The sequence below is a fragment of the Sardina pilchardus genome, chromosome 24 (genome assembly GCF_963854185.1).
Source record: "Sardina pilchardus chromosome 24, fSarPil1.1, whole genome shotgun sequence".
Classification (NCBI taxonomy): domain Eukaryota; kingdom Metazoa; phylum Chordata; class Actinopteri; order Clupeiformes; family Clupeidae; genus Sardina; species Sardina pilchardus.
In genome coordinates this window covers 9676999-9698998 of record NC_085017.1, presented here as the reverse complement: position 1 = coordinate 9698998, position 22000 = coordinate 9676999, and the positions used below count along the sequence as shown (strand labels likewise).

At 41.5% G+C, this 22000-nt stretch overlaps 3 protein-coding genes across 5 annotated transcripts in view; 1 reads left to right on the top strand and 2 right to left on the bottom strand.

Annotated features, from left to right (window-relative positions):
- Positions 1-687: 687 nt before the first annotated feature.
- Positions 688-6702, bottom strand: LOC134072700 (fMet-Leu-Phe receptor-like). The gene is made up of 3 exons (XM_062529505.1): positions 6562-6702; positions 3369-3913; positions 688-2333 (listed from the first exon to the last, which is right to left on the bottom strand). The coding sequence occupies exons 2-3, from the start codon at positions 3909-3911 to the stop codon at positions 1827-1829; spliced, it is 1050 nt and encodes a 349-aa protein (XP_062385489.1). The 5' UTR covers positions 3912-3913; positions 6562-6702; the 3' UTR covers positions 688-1826.
- A 2348-nt stretch (positions 6703-9050) lies between these two features.
- On the top strand, positions 9051-15884 carry si:ch211-288g17.3 (serine/arginine repetitive matrix protein 1). Of its 3 annotated transcripts, none has more exons than XR_009937194.1 (2): positions 9051-9222; positions 9916-10693. XR_009937194.1 is itself a non-coding variant. In XM_062529504.1 (2 exons), exon 2 carries the CDS (start codon positions 12738-12740, stop codon positions 14103-14105), a length of 1368 nt encoding a protein of 455 aa, XP_062385488.1. In that variant the 5' UTR covers positions 9051-9222; positions 12678-12737; the 3' UTR covers positions 14106-15884. The 3 variants fall into 3 exon arrangements, 2 of the variants coding, with proteins under 2 accessions (XP_062385488.1, XP_062385487.1); XM_062529504.1 differs by lacking the exon at positions 9916-10693 and adding an exon at positions 12678-15884; XM_062529503.1 differs by lacking the exon at positions 9916-10693 and adding an exon at positions 12675-15884.
- Positions 15885-16211: 327 nt separating this feature from the next.
- The window catches only part of vamp1a (vesicle associated membrane protein 1a), a 9241-nt gene continuing 3452 nt past the window's right edge, over positions 16212-22000 (bottom strand). The window contains exons 4-5 of the mRNA XM_062529934.1: positions 19973-20024; positions 16212-18132 (exon numbers count right to left, since the gene is read on the bottom strand). Coding sequence (XP_062385918.1) covers positions 18116-18132; positions 19973-20024 — 69 coding nt within the window. The 3' untranslated portion in view covers positions 16212-18115. The remainder of the gene's footprint in view (positions 18133-19972; positions 20025-22000) is intronic.

Here is a 22000-nt window from a genome sequence, read left to right as displayed (position 1 = left end):
TTGGAGTGCACGGTGAAAAATCCCTCACTATTGAAAAACGGAAGCAGGTTGTCATCTTTGTTCAGAATTCACTGTGAACAAATTCATGTACTGAGAACTTCCTTGAGTGTGTGTGCTGGCCAGCGGAAGCATGTATTTATATGAAACATGCCGTTGCGTATTTTGCATAGTTCCTTCAATTATCATGAATCCCTGGCCTGCATAACACAAACAAAGAGTACACTCTGAGATCATGAATTTAGCTCATGCAAATCAGCTAGCACAAGCACCATAATATTAGCCAGGGAGAACCCAGAGAGGCCTTTGGCCAATTTGAATTCACTCCCATTTCCAATGCTCCCAAAACCCAGGCACCAATCACGACTGTCGAGGTGGGCTTAACACCTTTTTGAAAAAACGTACCGTTGTTAAGATGTTTATTTATTCATTTATTTATGTATTTATTTTGCTCTGCATGTGTCATCTCCTTTGTTGCTCTGATTCGTTTGAGGTCTATCTAATTGCATCCAGAGGCATTTTGATCAGTGTCCGTTGGTGACACCACTTGGAAATGGCAGGCGAATGAACCTAGTTTGACATTAGGTGTGGTGCAAACCAGGCTTCCAAAGTGTGACATTCACAGATTGACATTAAACAGTTAATTCCACAAGATCAGACACAGTCCAGAACAACATACTGGACACTGACTGGTGTAAAAGCAATATTTATCCAGCACGCCACCATATCATTTTCATACACTTGAGCGAATAGCCTATACATAAGGAAAAGGCACAGCAATGTCCAAAGAGACACCCCAAAGTCTTTGTGATCCATTCAAAAGGAGTAGATCCTATGCGCTTCTGCAAGCAACTGCATCCATCCATGGCAGGGGACGAGTTGATCAGAAAGAGGAAGATCAGACTCTGACGAAGATGTAATCAACATCGAAACGTTAGTCTTTTGCTGTGCACCTTTGCATTAAAAAAACATTAAGCCTAAACTGTACTCCCGTATTTTCCTCTTTCTGATCATCTTTGTGATACATGACGGACATAGCACCCTCTGAATGTTCTTGTTCACAATATCATGGTGTGTTTCACATCTGAAATTATTCCAGGGCCAAGAGCTGAAGAAAATTGTAGATTGCATTTTTGTACAAAGGCATGGATTTGAAGCTATTGACCAGTTGTGAAAATGACAAGGTCCATTAAGGTTGGATTCAGTATTTGTTGTTGACAGCAAACACAAATAGCCGTGCAATAAACTCTGTCAGCTACATATGTCAAAAAAAACATTTCTGTGAGATCAGAGACTCAATGTACTAAAATCACAAAGTGTACATTAAAAATATTGTGTGGAATTTCTAACTTATTCAGACTGAACTGTGTCATCAAAAAAGATGAAATAAAGATGTAAAATAAATGCTATTCCTTGCCATGAACTTTAACATAGAACATGTTGAGGGGTTGCATAAAGTTGAAAGTTGAAAAGGAGGCGAGGTGTTACTTCAGAGGAAAGCTATTTAGACAAACTGAGGCCTAACCACTATGTGAGTAAGAATGTACAACAAACCTGTGACTAACATTGCGGAACTGCCCACATGAAAACACAACTGACGCCTGGTCCCGCTCTGTCTCCACAACTTCCTCTATCTTTCATGTGTCTTCTCCCTTTTTTAGACCTTCTGTGGTGGCCTGAGTTAGAGTCATTGGCACATATTGTTCTTAAATCAAACAGTTTGACTTCAAATTTCGAAATGACCTTGGGAAGGTTAGGTCAGTTGGAGGAGAAAAGGTCAGTCGGCCCTGACCGACAAGAGGCTATCTTATAGTTCCTTTGTGTAGACGTTAGCGGTGGCGTGAGGCGATGGCTTGCCCTTGAGTGTGCGCGTGCTTTGGGTTGGTGCCCGAGCTGTCGTCCACCGTCTGCGACTGCGACGTCGCTCCGTCACCGTCGTCGCCCAGAGCGCGTCGGTACACGCCGGACAGCGTCTGCTGGAAGCGCCCGCGTGTGTTGAGACCCATGCAGAAGTACAGCACTGGGTTGATGCAGCTGTTGAAGTAGGCCAGGCCCTTGGCCACGGTCAAGCCCACCTTGACCGCCTGGCTCTTGCTATCCGTCATCTTCACCAGCAGGAGGCAGTGGTAGGGCGCCCAGCACACGAAGAAGGCGCAGACCAGGCCGGCCAGGATCCGTAACGGACGGCCCTTGCGGTTGAGGCGCGTGCGTCGGATGCCTATGGCCGCCAGCACGTAGCAGATGCAGATGACCAGGAAGGGGAGGAGAAAACCACACAAGAAGCGAATGGTGTAGAGGACTGTCTTGGTGACCTCCTCGCCTTCTTTCTCCTTTACCTGGCGAGAGAGTGGACAATCTTATTATCCATTCTGTGAGACAGGACAAGCAAGTGCGGTGGTCAAGATGAGCATCAATGGCTATGCAGTGTTGCAACAGATTTTGGACTGACCGACTATTATGTACACTGTATAAAATGGAGTAGCAATACATGTTAGAGTTTTATGCAAACAGTATTGTATAAACAGTGAAACCAAGTCCAATAACACTAAAAGCTTCGAAGAACACTTGCCAGATTGCCTGAGCATTCTTACAGAACTCTTGTAGATTACTGAAAAACGTAAACCAGAAGTCTGTTAAGACAAGACACAGTGATGCTATACAGAATTGTTGCTTAGTCAGATGTCAATAGAGAGCCGGAGTTTGTGCACCGTCATTTCTCAACTAGCTGTGGCTTATTGCAAAACAATATGGTTTTGTGTCTTTGAACTTACATAAAACACTGCCTTACCCCTGCGGCTTATACAGTGCTGCTAATAGACAGGAAATTACTGTAATGTTAATTCTCAGAATTCATTTGATGTGCTTTAAGTATGAGCTTGATCATCTCAATTTTGGCCACTGTGGTTAAAAGCATGCAAGCGTATAGCATCCGTATCTTTACCACTTCCTCTCTTTCTTCGGGTTTGTTTTTCTTAGCCCAATAGTTTGCATCTTTTCGCCTTTTAGCCGCATGGTTTGACACTTTCAAATTGCTCATCAAATTGCTCATCTATCAACGAAACTGAGGACCTATGGCCTACCTTTGGATAGACTATTAAGATAACCCTGGTATAGAAGCTGTTCTATGCACTGTCAAGTAAAACAAATAAACTAGACTAAACTTTAATTAAGCCTGCTTTGACAATGAGAAAGCATGTCAGCTGGAGTGCTTATCATCTCAATTTCTCAGCTGTGCAGCATAAATACATTTCTATTTTATTTTAACTAGTTTGGTTGATTGGATCACCATATAGCCTATATTGGGCGCTCTGCAAATGAACTATTAAAACTACACAACATCAGACTGAATCGAGGTATCAACGGATCTTCACCTCTAAGGAACACTTGCTGAGATTGTTCTTGCCCGTGTAGACCTGCCGGTAGATGAAGTACGGCGCGCTCAGGCCCGACGCGATCACCCACACCACAACACTGACGAGCCGGGCGGCACAGAGGGTCCGGCGCTGCTTGGTGAAAACGGGCCGCCACACGCACAGAGCCCGGTCCAGGCTGATGACCGCCAACAGGAACACGCTGCAGAACATGTTGGCGTACTTGAAGAAGCCGTTGAACTTGCAGAGGAAGAGGCCAAATGGCCAGTGGTCATAGAAGAGCTTCTTGGCCAGGGAGATGGCACGAGTCAGGCAGAAGATGAGGTCAGCCACGGCGAGGTTCACCAGCCACACGTTGGTGACTTTGGCCCTCAGTCGCACCCCGGCCACCCAAATGACCACAGCGTTGCCAAAAGTTCCAAGGACGACAGTGAGAGTGTAGAGCACGATGGTGATATTCTCTGTAATAGCATCGATGTCCACGGCTGTCTTGTCCCCTTTAGAGGAGGTTGAGACAATCGGATTGCCTGAGTTGTTGGCCATTTCTGCAGAACAGACAAATAGGGGACAGAGGGGTGGCAGAGGGATTAATGTCAATCATAGTACTTTATTTATGCATTACACAAAATAGTTCTTTATCAATACTGTACACAGAACATATAACAGTAATTTTCCGTGTATAAGATGCATTGTGTATAAGCCGCAGGGCAGTGTATGCAAGTTAAAAGAAACAAAACCATATTAATACCATATTAACTGTCCCCATGTATAAACCTAGTTGAAGAAATCTTGTATAAACCACGTCTAATAGTTGGGAAATTACGCTATGTGTCTTCTATCCTACTATTTCACGGTGCGGTATTATATCCAGTGTACACCGTAGTCTTGGTGACTTTGATTCTAATGCAAGTGATGGAATCAAGTGATGCAAGTGATGGAATCACGCAGACCTGAAACGAACCATGCCCATCGCTGCCCCTGAAAGCAGCATGTGGACTTCCGTTCAGTTTCCGCTCATGACAAAAGGCAGGGGTCAGGCAACGTCTGAGTCACTGTCTGCCCCCTGTCTGGAAAAACTCTGACCCAGATTGTTTATCGCTGGTACAGGTTCCCCATACTTAATTTTAATTCAATATAAATAGATTCTTAGTAAGCTACACTTAAAAAAAAGTGTCCTCAAAAAATAGATCTGGAATGATAGAATTAGCACTGTTTGAGATGTATTATTATGGGGTGTGCTACTCTAATCCTCATGATTTGCTTGTTAAAGGGGAACCTTGCCACAAATGACCCTTCTCATCCTGCTGTTCTGTTTCACTTCCTTTCTTCTCCTTTCAATTTCTTCTATTTCTTGTAAAGAAGATAAAAGGGTACTTTTGAACTATCCATGTCCTGTCCTGCAGGCTACACCTTGAGACATTTTAAAATAAGTAATCATAAAGTTACTGTTTCATGTTAGCAACAATTACACTATAACTAACAAAACCACCCAATGTTATCACTGTCTGTGACTAAAGGAAGTATAGTTCAACAAATTGAACAGGTTGGCTTCTTTTATATTGAACTGCATTGTTTCCTTTGTATGCTACACGTGCGTGACGAAATACATGATGGCAACTGTGGAATGAGCTTTAACAGCCTCTGTTTGTATCTAACAATTGAGGGGCTTTAGCCGTGATCATGCCCTCTAGAACACTGACATGATAAAGCAAACATCCGTTTTTAGGCAACTGCCAGCACTTCCATGTAGGCTAATAGATGAGGTTTATACTGAAAATCACGGATAGGGATAAGGCACTTAATTATCAACATTTATTTTTAACACATAATTATTATTATTATTATTAACAGAGACCAGAAATGTGCAAAACATAGTTGTTCATCGGTTCCTGTATTAGAATTGAACAAAATCTATATCATGAACTCTTTTATGGGAACTTCATGGGAATAAATACATAATGTGGATGTTTTTGCAAGGTTATTGAACTGCTAAACTATAAATAGGCTATATGAATTTGCTGCTTTTCTGATCTAGATTTAGTTCCTTGTTTCCAGATTGGTTTTAGTGGGATATAAAATTACTCATATTACAGATACAGTAGCTCCCTATAAATTCACCAGGACTAAGACTGAAGCATTGATAAATAAGCAACTTATTTATACACTAATCGCTGCATGCAGAGTTACAAAAACACTTCCCTTTGGACCCGAGTTTGAAACAAATGTTTTCATTCTTGCGCAAAATATGAACTCGCCGCAACTCGCAGCCTTTATTTTAGCCAATGAATCAGACTAACCTTTACAAAATATATCTCAGAGTCCAGGAGTAGCCTATACAGCGCTCAAAACACTCTTAAAAAGTGCTGCAGGGTTGAAGAGCACATTTTGCGCTAGCACCGAATAGTAAAAAACCTGACATGAACAGGACACATGAGTAAAGGAGTAAAGTTAGATCTAATCCCTAATCTCTCAGTCTATTTCTCTGTGTACAACAGCTGTGCTCTCAATTATGTCATTCTGGATGGTTTTTGATATTCCCTTGAGAACGATGGCTGTTTCAAGATGCTTCAATTCTCACACACCTCAACACATTTGCCAAATTATTGATAAATAAGCAGAATTTTGAGGGCTGTATGGCTTTTGTAGCGGTGACGACATAAATATTCTCCTTATCAAATCTAAATGCAAATGTAGGTCTAAATAGGTTAAACATGTTGTAGCATCTTGATTTAGGATGAAAGTATTTGAGAGCCATCTTTGGCTCCATGCTCAGACACCCACGCACTGTGTTTACAAACATGGTTTGTATTGACCTTGGGACCTGGGAATTGGCAGAAAGTCCAAAAAGACACAAGCTAAGCTTTGATTGAAGATTGAAGAGGCATAACAAACTTATAAACAAATAAATCTTTCCCATGTAATTTACAGTCACATGAATTAATCTTCAATATCACGGTAGAGAGAACCATTAAGGTACAAGGTTCAGGGTCAGGGGTTACTTTATTTGGTCTCCCAATGGAGACTGTTGTTTAGGATAAAGGGTACGCTGCCACAGCCACTATTCAAAAGACATCACAGGGCATAGCTTATGTTTCACATAGAATAAATAAGGTGGAGTCCATTAAGGAGTGGATCATATACCGACCCCTGGAAGTTCCTATTGTGTCTTGTTGTATGTCAGAATGATGCTTACCTGCTTCCAGAGCATACGTCTGCTATCTTCTTGTATTGTATGGGCTCGTGGTTCAGAGTCACATCATCTTCAGGCTGTTTACTTCAAGTGTCAAACTGACAATAGTACAGGGCAGTCAACTGCAGTGCTCCTCTCTCTCTCTCTCTCTCTCTCTCTCTCTCTCTCTCTCTCTGTCTTTCTCTTTTTTTCTCTCTCTCTCTGTCCTCCCCTTTTGTCTGTATGTAAGAAGGAGGAGGCAGGGGGAAGGGCTGGAGGATGGACCACAGTACTTCACCACACACACACACGCACGCACGCACGCACGCACGCACGCACGCACGCACGCACGCACGCACGCACGCACGCACGCACACACACACACACACACACACACACACAGACACACGCACACGTACGCGCACGCGCACGTGCACGCACACACACACACACACACACACACACACACACACTTTAACTACAACTTTAACTAAAAAAAAACAAAAAAAACAAAGCCTTTATAAGATTTTAGAAGATTCTTAAAGTTATGCTTTTGGCGGTGTCTTTGTCTGTTTACAAAAAAAGGATTGCAAAAAAAAACTCACAACCTAGTTTTCTCAGCCCAGTCTTATAGTCTCACAGGCCCTTTACATCTCACTATTTTACCCATAACATTGGCTATTCGATGACAATCCTTTTTGTTGTGCTACAAGGTTGATTTTGACATTGGGTTTTGTTAAACATGTCCATTGCATAGGCTACACTTTAAATCTCTCTTATCACTATTGAAGTCACTGATGTAGACCACTGCCTACTTCTGACCTCTGCTGGTCTATCAAAGTGTGTGTCGATATAAATAGGGGGACCTCACCTTAAAGGAGAAGTCTGGCAATCATTACAGTAACATAGTAGATCTATATTTCTCGAGGTCACGACCTGAAAAAGATCGGTGCTAGAGGTGTGGACTCAAGTCACTTGAAACGGATCAAGGAACGAAAACCGGAAACGAACACAATGTTTGGATGAACTAACCAAACTAAACCGTTCACTCTTGTGGATTTCTTATCTCCACTCCTGAAGGTTTTACTATTTCCACACCTGTGAATTATTTCGATCAAAGGACCTTGGAGGTCTCTTATACAGAAGCCCTGAAGGGTGAAACAACCAACCCGACTTTGCCGTCAAGATGTCTGCACTTTCTTTTTGTGCTAGTCACATACCATCCACACAACTCTCCCCTCAACCCCCAACACACACACACACACACACACACACACACACACACAGTCAATTGTTTGTACAGTCACAAATTAGTTTTACAGTTACAAATTGTGACAGCTTTGTGTTTATAGGCTACATTCATTACAAAAGCATGCGACACTACCATTTGCCCATTGAAAACAAATGTATGAATGTTGCGTTTGCCAAAGAGAAAGTAGGCCTAATCATCTCCATGGCTATAGCCTAAGCCCTAAGCCATCACATTTGTCAATAGCAAGCTACAAATGTGCAGGATGTCTTAAGTTATGTCCAAGATTTGAATTTGACTCTTCAACTTTCACCGCCGATATAGCCTGATGCATGGTGCTACACACACACACACACACACACATAGGCCTATATATATACAGTATAAAGGCAGAGACGTAGTTTTCCATTACCTAATGGGAAACCACGTCTCTGTCTTTTCAACCAACGATTCTCCACTTTCAGTCCGAGATAGGGCCCTAAAATACACATGCATCTCCTAAACATCCTCATCCGTTGTGCTATTTTTCCTCTTCGCAAAGATACAGCCAACTGTAAACTTTGATCACTGGCTCTTGACTCATTTTGACCGACATGATAAGCAAATGATATTATTATAAAAACAGCAGAGAACTGTATGAAAGCAACTGATAGGCCTACAGTAGGCCTACATGTCCAAAATGATTTGCAATTCGTTCAGAGGAAGGAGAAACACATCTACATTTAAGGCCTATATAAAAAAGTAGCCTACACAGGATGACAATTACATTTACATATCGCCTAAAAGCCTTGAGAGTTGGGTGTCTCGATACTGGTCTTGGTCTTGTCAGTCTCGACCGTCTTTGGTCTTGGTCTTGTCTTGGTCTCGGATCCCTCGGTCTTGTCTTGGTCTCACTGTCTTGCTGTCTCAGGTCGACATACTGTAGTGGTTGGGAGATTTGCAACAAATAGTCTCAATCCTAATAGTGCAGTAGCCTAACAGCTCTGTCATGCAATACATAGTTTATCTGCATAGTCTCTGCATTGTCTTGGTCTTGATTCAGTCTGTCTTGGCCTTGGTCTCGTCTTGGTCTCGGTCTTGATACCTGGTCTTATAGTCTTGGTAGTCTTGGTCTCGGTTTAGGTGGTCTTGACTACAAGTCTACCTAAGCCACACTCCAGCCCAGTTGATGGCGGTAATGCATCGTTGGTTTACCGAGCACCATAAAAGAAAAAGAAGAAGACACCTCCCTCCCGAATTTGGTTTTCCCCGCTCCAGTAAAATGTTTAAACCTGAATCTACCGGAAGTACTTATTGTACGTGAACTGAAGAAGCAGATCCCCTTGCAAACAGTTTGAAATAGTGCAAAGTGTGTGCACCATTATTTGTGAACGCCGCTGCTTTTGCCAAACTAGGACGGAGTGAAATAACTACGTTTGGAATCTGGATTGCCACAGGTATCTGCACACTTCCCTTTGCACCATTTGGATACTGAGTTAGATAAATGGCTAAGGTTAGCTTAGCCTATGGTCCCCGCATAATGTTAGGTATAGCTAATGTTAACTATGGATCTAAACAAAAATGGGGCGATCGACCTTCGCCCTTATTTCCATTTGCAATACGGTCCTGATATATGATACAAACAACATGCATGTAATACCACCCCTCTAGCACTATGTTACTGCTATGGCTTGAAGCGCATAATTATTGCTTGCTAGCTAAAATCAAGTTATGGTGGCCATCGGGATTTTACTAGCGTTAGCTTAGCCAGCTAGGAACAATTGTGCTGCTGTGTTGCAAATGTTGGATAGGGGGGCGTGGATGTCCTTAAAATAATCTCCTCGCAGATGGTCACATTTTAGATTAGAAACAAGACAGTAATTCATATTAGCCTACCATCATAGTTATTCATGAGTTAGGCCAGGGCTAACAACATAAAAGCTCATAGTAATATTTTAAAAGCAACACATACTCGAAATGAAAAGTAATCATAGCTCTAACAGCAAAAGCTCTAGTCTGGACTCTGTTTAAACAGTGAAATGGACACGTGATTTTGTATAGGCTAGTAGTGCATGATTCTTTTGATTATGGCTTTGACTGTACTGGTTTGTTTGTTTGTTTGTTTGTTTGTTTATTTTTTCCTGTTTTAGTTTTTACCTAGCCTGGGTGTTCCCATCATGGTTCCTGCCTTGCATGCCTCAGATAGTGGACCAATCACAGAACAGGGGGGGAAGCAAGACCATAGGCCTACATAAAACATAACTTGCATAATTGAAAACCGTAACCAATTACATTTCCAAAGTAACCTTCCCAAATCTGAATGTAGATGAGATTCAACACATTCTCCCTGTTGTGTGACTGGAATTGCTTTGAATTGCCATGAATTGAATTCCACTTCCTGTCATTCCGATTCAAATTCAACTTCCTGTGGGGCAGGACCAATTCAATTCAAATTCCAATTCATGAATTCAATTGAGGCCAATTCTAAAATTCGGAATTGTGCACAAGCCTGCTCTGACTGACCATTTACCAGGTTAGAAAAAGTTTTGTGTAACCAATTCTATAGAGTAAACATACCCATTAAGCCCCACATACATTGTGACAGTTTAATTTATTTGTGTGTTTTATCATATATAAAATAAATATATTAGTAGATATCTAATGAATTAAAGATATATGAATACAGTCTGGCATAGGCACCATTTAAATGTGTTCCAAATAAGCCCACAACAGAAATGATTGAAAATAATATTTGTTTATATTTTGTTATAGTAGTAAAAAGTAACACCAAATAAGTATTCAATAGCATGTCTTCTTTTACTCATCTTTACCGTAAAACTTTTAAAGAGTTTATTTAAGTTTAATTTTGGTCTTGTTGTGGTTTTGTTTTGCCTTGAGTAGTGTTTTAATTATTGCAGTTTTTTGTTAATTAAAATAAAGATATATTTCCTTTATTCTTGCCAGTGTTGACATGGTCTTATTTGTATTGTTTTTAGACATTTCATTTTTATGTTTTTGTTCTGTTTATTCCTTTATATGTAAAGCACTTTGACACTATGTTTAGAGTCTACTCTATCAATAAATATTATTGTTTTTATTATTACTATTGTTAATAATAATAATAATAAACATTTAGTGTATGCTTAACATTTTTAATACTTTGGCAATGTACAGTTGAGGCCAAAATTATTAGCCCCCCTTGTAATATCAGACATAATCCTTTGTTTATACATGAAAATGACAATTTCAAAAATGTGCATAAAAGAGCAAAGACAGCTGATGATATTTTTTTCACTCATTCTCTGATTTGTGACAAGGAAAGGAAAATTGACATGTTGACGTGTTCAAAATTATTAGCCCCCAGACCATTAATAGTCAATAATGTAGCCTTTCTTTGCTTCAACTGACAACAACTTCTATTGATGGTCTTTTACTAGGTTGGTAGTGGTACATATTTCTTTAGACAGTTTTTAGCTCCAGCTCATCCAAACGGCATGGTTTTCACACACTCTTGCTTTATAGTCAGGCAGCCATGGGGTCAGACCTGGTTTTGTCGGTTAAAGTTTTTTTTGTTGTTGCAGAATCTAGTAGACTAGGGGTACCTCTTTAAGATTTAAGAGGGTTCCCGGTGATATCCCTTGTCCAATGTGTTGAATATAAGGCGGATACACTACAGGTGAATAGGGTAAAAAAAAATAACAAGCAGATATCACTATGAAACTTCACCAGTTGATTATTTAGATCAATATGAAAAATAAATGTTTTACAAATGTAATGTTTGAATATGCAAATTAGGTATGGTGTAATTAAATATGCGCTGATTTAAATTTAAAAATCTAAAATCTGAACATTGGATAAAGCCAGTTTCAATTTTGTCTTTTCATTTTGTTGACATAAGAGATGAAAAGTATTTTAGGGAGGGAATTATGGATATCTCGTTTAGTTATTCAGTAAATCAGAAAATACTATACCAACCTTTAAAAAAATGAATTTTTGCCATGTTTTTTGGAATAAAACATCATGTAAATTAGGCTAAGAATAATATATTAACAAACCCCTCTGTAAAAAACATCTAAACATGGTTAGGTATAAGACTGAAAAGTTTGGTGTATGTAGATGCTTGTGAAGTGGAGATTTTGTTCTCTTACAGTTATGAGTGAGCAAAAACATAATTCGTCTCCTAATTACTACTTGTGACCTCCGTATTTACACCGAATACAATTGGCAGGGCAGAATACAGTAATTTCCCGCATATGAAACTTCTGGTGGGCATAGTGTATTAGCCGCAGGACAGTGTTTTATGCCACTTAAAAGAAACAAAACCATATTGATACCATATTAACTGTCCCCGTGTATTAACCTCATAGCTGAAGAAATTTAGCAAAATCAATGTATAGTCGGAAAATTATGGTAAGACGAGGCGATTTCCGAGCCACTATTGATATGCACCAATATGGAATTTTTGGCACACCTGCTTGGGTGTGGAGACATCACACAACACATGGGGTGGGAATCTATTGGCACCTCACGATTTGATTCTGATTCAGAGGTTAACAATTCGATTCTAAACTGATTATCAATGCTTCTCGATGCATCATGAGCAATTTTTTGCTATGAGTTTGCCACTCACTTCCTACTTTTTCAATGATCATTAAAGAAAATCAACAGATTAATTACTGTCTCTTATATTTTACTATCCTCGGGAAGGCCCTTGATCAAGCATAAGGGTTTTTTTTTTTTATTGTAATTATTTTTAATCATTACTAGCCTATTTGGCCGGGGAGAAAACTATGCCATAATACAATCAAGAATTTAAAGTCTTTCTCAATTCAATTCTGATTTTTTTTCAAACCCCTGTTGTGTGTACTCTGGCATGAAGATGAGAATGATTGTGTCCATGTTTTCTCAGCAGAGGGACATACAGTCGTATCCTACCACTTGTTCTGCCATCCCCTGACTGTGCCCAGAGGAGATGACGGCAGAACCCGGTGACTCGGCGGAGGCTCTTCCCAATGGCAGCCCCTCACCAGCCAAGCGAGGCAGGGGTCGGCCTAAGGGCTCCGCGGAAAAAAAGGCCAAGATCAATTTGTTTCCTCGGAAACTCTCCCGGGTCCCCAAGGTAATCGACTTCTTCTCCGCCTCTGCGCCCCAAGGGCAGGAACGCAAACGGGGGCGGCCCAAGAAAAGGCTGAGGGGTCGGCCAAGAAAGACGCCGCTGTCACCGGACGAGGAGGAGGCGGATAAGAAGTTGTCTGCTCGCTCGAATCCGAGGAAGCGCAAACTATCAAAACCGCTGGGGCGCCCACGCATCCACCCCATTAAGGATTCTCAGACCCCCAGTGGGCGTAAAAGGGGGCGCCCCCGTAAGTCTGCCTCGGCTCCCAGCAGAAGCTCCTCTAAGGGTGCTGCTGCCGCCACCAACGGGACCCCAACCAAGAGGGGGAGAGGCCGACCTCCCGGTACGGCAAACAAAGCTCGGCGTCTCCCGTTTACTCCGGGTCGGAAGAGGGGGAGACCGCTTGGCTCGGGGAAGGCCGCAGCTGGCGATGGAACCCCTCGAAAGAGGGGCCGTCCACTGGGAAGTAAGAAACGGTCTCTGGCGGCAGCGGACGGCCCGCCAAAAAAGAGAGGTCGACCCCCTGGGTCGGGGTCTGGGTCTGCAGCTGCCAAGAAGAAGACAAAGCAGGTGGCGGAGGATGGTACACCGAAGAAAAGGGGCCGACCACGTGGGTCTCTTGGCAAGAAGAGAAAGCATTGGATGGCAAAGGCACCAGAACCTAAGCCGGCCTTTGACGGCCCTCCACGCAAGAGGGGTCGACCCCGGAAAGTCCAATCAGCTGACCTCGCCTCCAACAGCGAAGAAGCGGAGCAAGAGCCAACACCGCCGGCCCAGGAGGAGGGGCAAGAGAATGGACAGGTGGCAACAGCAGCCAATGAGAGCACAGAACCAGCCCCAGTAGAGGAGGGGCATGACGACATCCTGGCCCCTGTCGAGGATGAAGACGAACTTCAGGGTGGGGATGAGGGCAATGCCGCTATTGTTGAGGAGGTTGTGGAGGAGCCGCCAGTTGCCAAAAGTAGTTCCAGTGGGAAGAAGACCCTCGTTACGGAGGAGGTTGAAGAAGAGCCGCCAGTTGTGAAAAGTGGCTCCAGTGGGAAGAAGACCCTCGTTACGGAGGAGGTTGAGGAAGAGCCGCCAGTTGTGAAAAGTGGCTCCAGTAGGAGGAAGAGGAAGACCCTCGTTACGACGGAGGATGAGGATGAGGAGCAGGAGCCGCCAGTTGCCAGTGGCACCAGTGGGAAGAAATCTCGAGCCTCGTCGCGCGCGAGAGCAGTGTGAGATGCCTGGGTTCAAAGAAAAAAAGGAAGCCAACGTTCAGCCAACATTTTATTTTTTTAATGAGATGAACAGTATACATAATGCCTGTTTATCCTTTCCAAATGTATACAGGGCTCAGCATACTCAACACAGTGGTCACTGTGCACACCAGTCTGACCTCAAAATCAGCAGAGGACATCAACCCATGTCTTTTTTTTTTTTTTTTAGTATATATTTTTTGGGCTTTTTATGCCCATCATAGGTCAATTGACTCCAAAAACTTAAGTTAAAGTAGTAAAATAATAAAGAAAAAATCTTTTGATAATGGCATTTAAGAATGGGGATCAGATAACATCACACCTCCCGTGCGCAGTGGCCACTGTGTCGAATATCCTGAGCCCTCAAGATGTCTCTACCAACTGGATATCATTGAAATAGTTTTTCAACAGTAGCTCCTTGGTGAGCCTACGCTACTTGTGTTTTGTATTGACACTTAGACCAAACTCATCTGATGCCATTAAAGCCTACCTTACACTGACACGATTTGGGAAAGATTCTTGAAAGATTGTATTTTGAGTAGAGCTTGAATGAGGGGCATTAGTTAAAGGACTACAATCTTTCAAGGATCTTTCCCAAATCTTGTCAGTGTAAGGTAGGCTTAAGATGTTTAGACACATCATGTAAAAATAGACATAAGGCTCATTTTAGCTGGCGATTGCCACCTGATGGTCTGGCCGCTTGCTCTATATCTTGTCCCATTCACTAAAATAGAAAGGAGGATGACATCACTGATTGTGAGTCAGTTGTCTGGTGATCACCTGCTGTCTGTCGGTCTTAAGAAGGGAGAGCTGGGACTCCGAGGGTGGACTGATTACTTCATTAGTCAAAGTGTTGTTAAAGGTAGTCAGTGGTTATTGTTGTAAAAAAAACACTTCACAATCTTTAAACACTTCTAGACCTACAATGTCACAGTTGCAAGTATCATCAGTTTAACACCAAAAGCTACTTACAGTATGTTTTAAGAGCGAAAACAACTGTTATTTTGGTAGATATTTTAGAAAGGAAATATGTGCCCCGTTATGCCTGTGTGCTTTATGTTTGAAACATTTCAAACATTTTTCTTTGTTGGCCTGTATTTTTATCGTCTTTACAAATGAAAACAAGCTCACCTTTATTATGACCTGTGAGTTTTGTTTGTGTTCTTGTGTGTCATTGTTGACCTGTTTTTAAGCATCTGACTTTTAGACGTGTGTGTTATTTTCTAAAACAATTATGTTATCCCGACAAGGTGGCTAAATTGCAAATACATGATTATGGATTTAATTTGACTGTACTTCAGTGAAATCAAAGAACAGGAAGATAGTATAGCCACTCGGCTCCTGAAAGGGAAATGATTGTATTTCAAATTTTTATACAGTTAATTTTGTGTTGTGTTAAAGCTACTTGGTTGTCCTACTGCTTATCAGTAAAGCATCACCTCATGACTGTCACAGGAGAAGGAACTCTATTGGGTTTTGGTTTATGTGGTCAAACTTAATGGTTGAGACTTGAGTACTTCATTATGTTGGGATTACTTTTAGTTTAGTGGGGTTTTTTTTAGATGTGTTTTCCCCACTGTTTCAAGTACTGTTTTGTAGATGGTAAGGCCTCTTGTAATTGTAAGGCCTCAGCTATGACGTGTAAGGCTTTTGCTCTCTTTTTTGCTAGCATGTTTCCTTCCTGTAACAAATGACATTAAGTATGTTTATTTAGTGTTATCCTTCAACTAAATAAAGTATTTTCTTTCAGTGTTGAACACAAGTCTTGTTGTCTGTCAATACTGTCAAGTCAACATGTAACTGTATATATGCTTAGGATAAATGTGTTGATTACATGAGGAGCTAGAGGTACATATGTTTTTTTTAATATATTCTTTATTTAGATATTTGGCTGACACTTATTCAAAGTGATTTACAATAGATGTCAATTAATTGCAGGGTCAGACTCTGGAGCAACTCATCCCCTATGAATACAATCTTTGAGCAACTGCTGCTTCAATTCTTCATCCTATCTAAATCCAACTGCCACACATCTGTGAACCTGGTGCAAAACAGTTGTATACTGCGTACATATCACACACCAAAAATGTTAGAACATAGGTTTTTGATTGTTATTCAGGGAAAGATGTTGCATACAGATCTTGGAAAGGAGGCTTCACCAGACAGCGAAGTCACACACAAACACGTTTATCACTTTATTAGAATGATATGCAAACAGACATGCTTTTAAAGAACCACAATTTAGCAGCTTTCTCTGAAGTATCTTTCAAGCTCAACTGATATGTTCTTATTGGCTTTTCACTCGCTCATTGCTTGGTGACACCCTGTTGAGTGCAATATTCATATAACTTGAGCATGTTCTCATGACATTTTGCTATGTTTTTAAAATCTGACTTCATTGAACGTGCATTTTATTCACAAAAACATGTTTTGCAGATAACATCTGAATGTTAACCGAACAATAATATTTGCATAAGTTGTGGACTTTTTCAGTGTGGAAAGTAAAGCAGGGCAAAAGGAATGTGTGCGATAGAGAGTCACGTCGCAAGCTTCACGGGTGTAACACGCTCACACACACACACACACACACACACACACACACACATATATATATATATACATATATATATCTGTGTGTATATATATACATACATACACACAGACACACACAGGTTGGGTGCCACTCCTACAAATGTGATACAAAGCAAACACTGAAGAGGGGTCACATTGTCTGTCACTTAAGACTGATTGGTTAGGTCCGGAACACGCTCAACTCAGGCGAAACTCTCTAAGGCACACGTTGTTTTGCCCGACATCCAAACCTATCTTTGCCCTGCCTGTACACTGTACATTAAAAATGAAACACACATACACAGACACCTAAAGCTAGAATGCTACTTTCCATAAAGGTCAAAACAAGAAATGCTATCAGTAACCAATGCCCATCTTTTTTGATGACTGGCAGGGTATTCCTGGAAACAGTGGCCACAAAATATACATTAGGGGTCCCCTTTCAATTTTTTCTTGTAGGGGTCAAGGGGCATTCTGAAATAAAACCATTGGTTGTTCAATGAGAATCTATTACAAATAGTACTGATACTTGATTATTTTCCCAGGAGGTGTCACTCTTGCCTAAAAACAGACTTAAGTTAGTTTAGTCACTATTTCTCCAACCCAGCCCCATTATGTTTCTTCGCTGCTAGTCTTTCTCTTCTCTGTCTTTCAGATGAGGAGGGGTGCAAAGTTAGTAGAGTAATATTTCAACAGACAAGTCTGTCAAGGCTATTGAACAGTTGTGTCTAATCTGTTAAACTGATTGCGGTTCTACTCCTCTGTAAGTGTAGGAGCATCCCTCTCTACTTGCACCCATTAGAGAGTATGCTTTGGCTAAAGAAATCCTTCAAAAAAAATTTGAGATTTCATTATTCTCACTCAACCTCCTCAGCTCTGTCTGACTGTCTGTTGCCCTGGTAATGCTCTTTATCCCTCCCCCTCGTGTGATTGGGCCAGGTCCATACACGTGAGCCAATGGCATGTCTTCTCATACTTCCGAGAGGGAACAACTATAAATCTACAGCTGTACAGAGATCCCACATGACCTTCCCTTCTAACATCCTTTTCCATCATCTTCCTCTGTCCAAACAATACCAAATCAAAACATTATATATATAAAAAAAGAAACGTAGGGCTGGGCACTACACCACTAATCATTTAGAGGAAAGAGGGGGTTGTTTGTTCGATTTTTTTTTTTGAGGGAGTCACACCGAGATCGAGAGAGAGAGAGAGATGAGGGAGGAGGAGGCACCGCATCCACACGCGCTGCTTGTTGTGATGAGAAGGCATCGGTGAGAGTTTGGAGGGAGGGACGAGAGGAGAGGAGAGGAGCTTATAGGAGGAGGGGGAGGGGGGGGGGTGGGCGTGGATGTCACACAAGGCTTCGGCTCTGCCGTCAGATCCGCTGTTCACCTTGTGCTCAGCCACAGAGAGACCAGCTCAGTAGTAGAAGTACACTGGAGAAAGAGACAGAGAGAGAGGGAGAAAAATTCAATCAGCGTTTGTCATCTTCACCCAGAATGAGGTTGGCTGTTTGCCTGCTGATCTGGAGTCAGGTTCCGCATTCGGCAGTTTTTTGAAGTCTGCGTTGCAGAATGGTTTGAGACTATTTTGCATTCTTCACGAGGATAAGGCCGCTAAACGTGTCATCACTTAAACAAGGAATTTCAGTTGGCTACATTTTTTACAGTAGGCTAATTTTCAGTAGGCCACATTTATAAGTGCACCTGTTCTCTCAGTAAATGTACTCATTAGGTAGCAGATCATCCTAAAAATAAAAACGGTAGATATTTTAAATTTATTGACTCTGTAAGTAACCCTTACTAGTCTAAACAATAGAAAGTAAGAGGAAACTGGATGTCTATCCAATCATAAGTGGCCACTGAAGGCTAAATAAAAGATTTGTCACACATGCAAGCCCTGCTCTGATTAATTGGCAGCACCAATCTGCAGATGTCCCGTCTGCATGGTTCTCACTGTCTTTACACTAATTAAAATTCCAAGTTAAGTGGTAAGCTCTTACCAGACATTTACATTTATCCCTTTCCTCTATAAATGTAGACGATACAGGGCACTGTTTGCCCAAACCAGACGACACAAAGACAGCTTCTTCCCCCAAGCTGTCACTCTGTTGAACACTGAGAAATAGCAACCACCCTTACTCCGAACAAAGTGAATCAACCTGTTCTTCTCAGCTACCTCACATCATGTGCGTTCCAATCTTACAGTTACAATATTGTTATTAATACATCATCTTTGCTTTGTACTGCCTTGCACTATATTTATATTTAATCTTAAACCTCATACTGATACTGCACTATTTCCACTCTCTTCAATTGTATATTGCATCCCGCGTCTTGCCTGTGCCTGTTGGGGTGTGCACGACCATGGTATACCTTGACAGGGACAACAAGGCCACCCATCGCATCTATTTATTTCTAAATGTACATACTGTATTTATTCCTTTATTCTTATACATAACTTACTGCCCTTATTCTTTTTAACTGTTTTTTTGTATGTTATTGTTGAGTGTATACTTGAGTGCAAAGATTAACCGGAGTCAAATTCCTTGTTTGTTACGCAAACCTGGCCAATAAAGCTGATTCTGATTCTGATTTCTGTCTCTACATTCTCAATGCTGACCACATTTTGTGAACATAAAACAACTGAATGCTGAATCTGTAAGCTTAACATTTTTGTACTGGATACACAAAGTGGTTTTGGTCTGTCATCCCCACAGTGACCTTGACCTGACTTTGATTCCACCACTGCCAAACTAACATGCCCTTAGGGCTGAGCATTTCATATCCACATCACAATACATACCAGGATATGCAAGTTGCAGATTTTCTCTCATTTCAAAAAATAAATATGATAAGTTATGTGGAGAGGCTATTTTCTTTTTACTGTAATTACTTGACAAATAAGGCCTGATATGCAAGGAAAATCCTGTAGATTCTTGAATGTTGGTAGTGAAGCAGGCCTATTTCTGCAACCAACGTGTGACTAACCTCACTTATTTCATCCACCAATAGAATTTGTGTTGCAGGTTAATGTTGGACCCTACATGTGAGAAATGATCATCCTCCTCTATCATCAATATCGCAATATGACATAGCAGAAATTCTTATCATGGACAAGAATTATCACTTATTTAACTTTTATGTGTGTGTCTCTTTACATGCACTGTTGTGATGAATAAAGTATTCCCTTATTGTTCTATGGCACAGCCCTATACCTTACCTTACCCTCTTAACTCTCCACAACAGTAAAGCATAAGGACAGCAGTATACTCACTGAAAAGGACTCCCATGAGGATGATGCCGATGATACCCATGATGATCATCATCTGAAGGAGAGCACAGGAGAGGCACGTGAGTTTTTACACCAAACACCCCTGAAGATCGGCCCCTGTTCGATAACCCCAGAAAAAAATGCTCTCTGCTGAAGGCTGCTCTGTTGGTGATGTTTTTGCCAACAAAGGTTACTTGTGTTGGTGGCTTTTGATTTTGATGGTGAATAGGCAGGTGAGTTTTTATACTGTTAGAGAAACAGTGAGAGGCCTTGCACATCCCAAAAGCCAATTTGGATGGGCCTGTCTCAGGATCTTACTATCTATAGTATACAAGAGATAATAATCTGCATATCAAGAAGCTCCCATTTTCTTTATTTCATTTTTATTTTTAAATCTGGCAGTGACCTTCTGAGCATCTATGGCTTTTCCCTCTGACTTTATCATATATGCCATGTTGTAAGAAAGAAACACATGCATGTTGGACCTGTCAGTTACAAATATCTGATTAACTCTCTAATAAATTACCCCTCTAAAACAAACATAAGGGTATATATGTCTTCTATTTGAGTTTAAGTAACACTCCCAAACATGCTCAGAATTGCACACAGACAGACATAGACAGACACACACACACACACACACACACGCACGCACGCACGCACGCGCACATTCACATACACAGATCATACATTGAGTAGTTCTATAGTAGTAATAAGTCTATGCTGTCCTGTAGTACCTCTACTGTATAAGATAATGAATATATAATGAAGTCTTACTTCTATAGTATGGCCCAAAATACTGTAGTATTACTATACAAACTAAAGGTTTTTTTTTCCCACAGACAAATAAATGTTCATTCTGAGATTTTGAACATCCAAAGAAGCAGCAATGATTTCCATGTGATTTATGGGTTTATTAGTGTATTTCCTATAGAGAGTAAATGTAACTGGATTACCTCACACTCCTCTCCTTCATCCTAACCCGCCGCTAATCTATGGCTGCTTTTAGCCGCACGGGATTGTCTTGAGAGGAGGAGATTATGCTCATCGCTTTTCAGGGTTTCTGTCAATCTAGCACTCGTGTTTGGGTTTGGCTACACGCAACACGACACGACACATTGGGAGCTGTGCACGAGGTAAACACTAAAAATATCCCGGCATAAAAGTGTACAAAAGGACGGCATGTCTGAAACTAAATGTATCACTACCTTTTTAATAAAATGCTACATCGCTGTTACTAACTGGAGCAACCGCTTGAAAGTCATCACAATGTCAGGTGCCATCCCCTACAGGCGCACGTTCATGACCCTCAATAGAAGGGGTGGGGTTAAGTGTAATGACGGACAGCTGGTGGACACGCCCCTGAAGCAGACCGCTAATGCTGCTTGCACTGTGGCCTTGTATCACACCCATAGGTGGCAAAGTGGGATTACACCCTATATGCCTTTCAATGTCACCCCTAAGATGGAAAAAACATGAACACATTCACAAATGTAGATTCCTGTTGTATGCCATGATGATGTGCAATCCAAATGTTAAAAAGTGCCAATAAAAAAAACATCTAGCAAAAAGACCCAACATAACAAAGCTGATACAGTGATACAAACATATTTGAGCGCTGTAATTCAAAGATATGCAAAGAAGCAAAAAAAAAAAAAAATGACGGCTACATCATGGGGGTGGGACAACAGATAAACGAGATTAGGGGATGGGAGGGGGGCTGTGGGAGGAGCCACCGCACGGGACATGGGAGGGAAGAGAGCGCTTCGTGGTTGAGAGAGAGCCAGACAGAAAGAGAGAGAGAGAGAGAGAGGAAGGAGGAGTGTATGATTAGCACAGAGTTACATCACGAGTCACAGCTGGGATTTAATCCGGGCCCTCTGTAATCCAGATTGGGATTCCGGAACCCCCTCCCCCCACAGGCAGAGGAGAGCTGTGATTGGACAGCGCTCTCACCATCTGTGATGTGGGGGGGTGGCAGCCAGGGTAGAAGGGAGGAGGGGTGAAGCTTTGGCAGGCAGTCGAATGGAA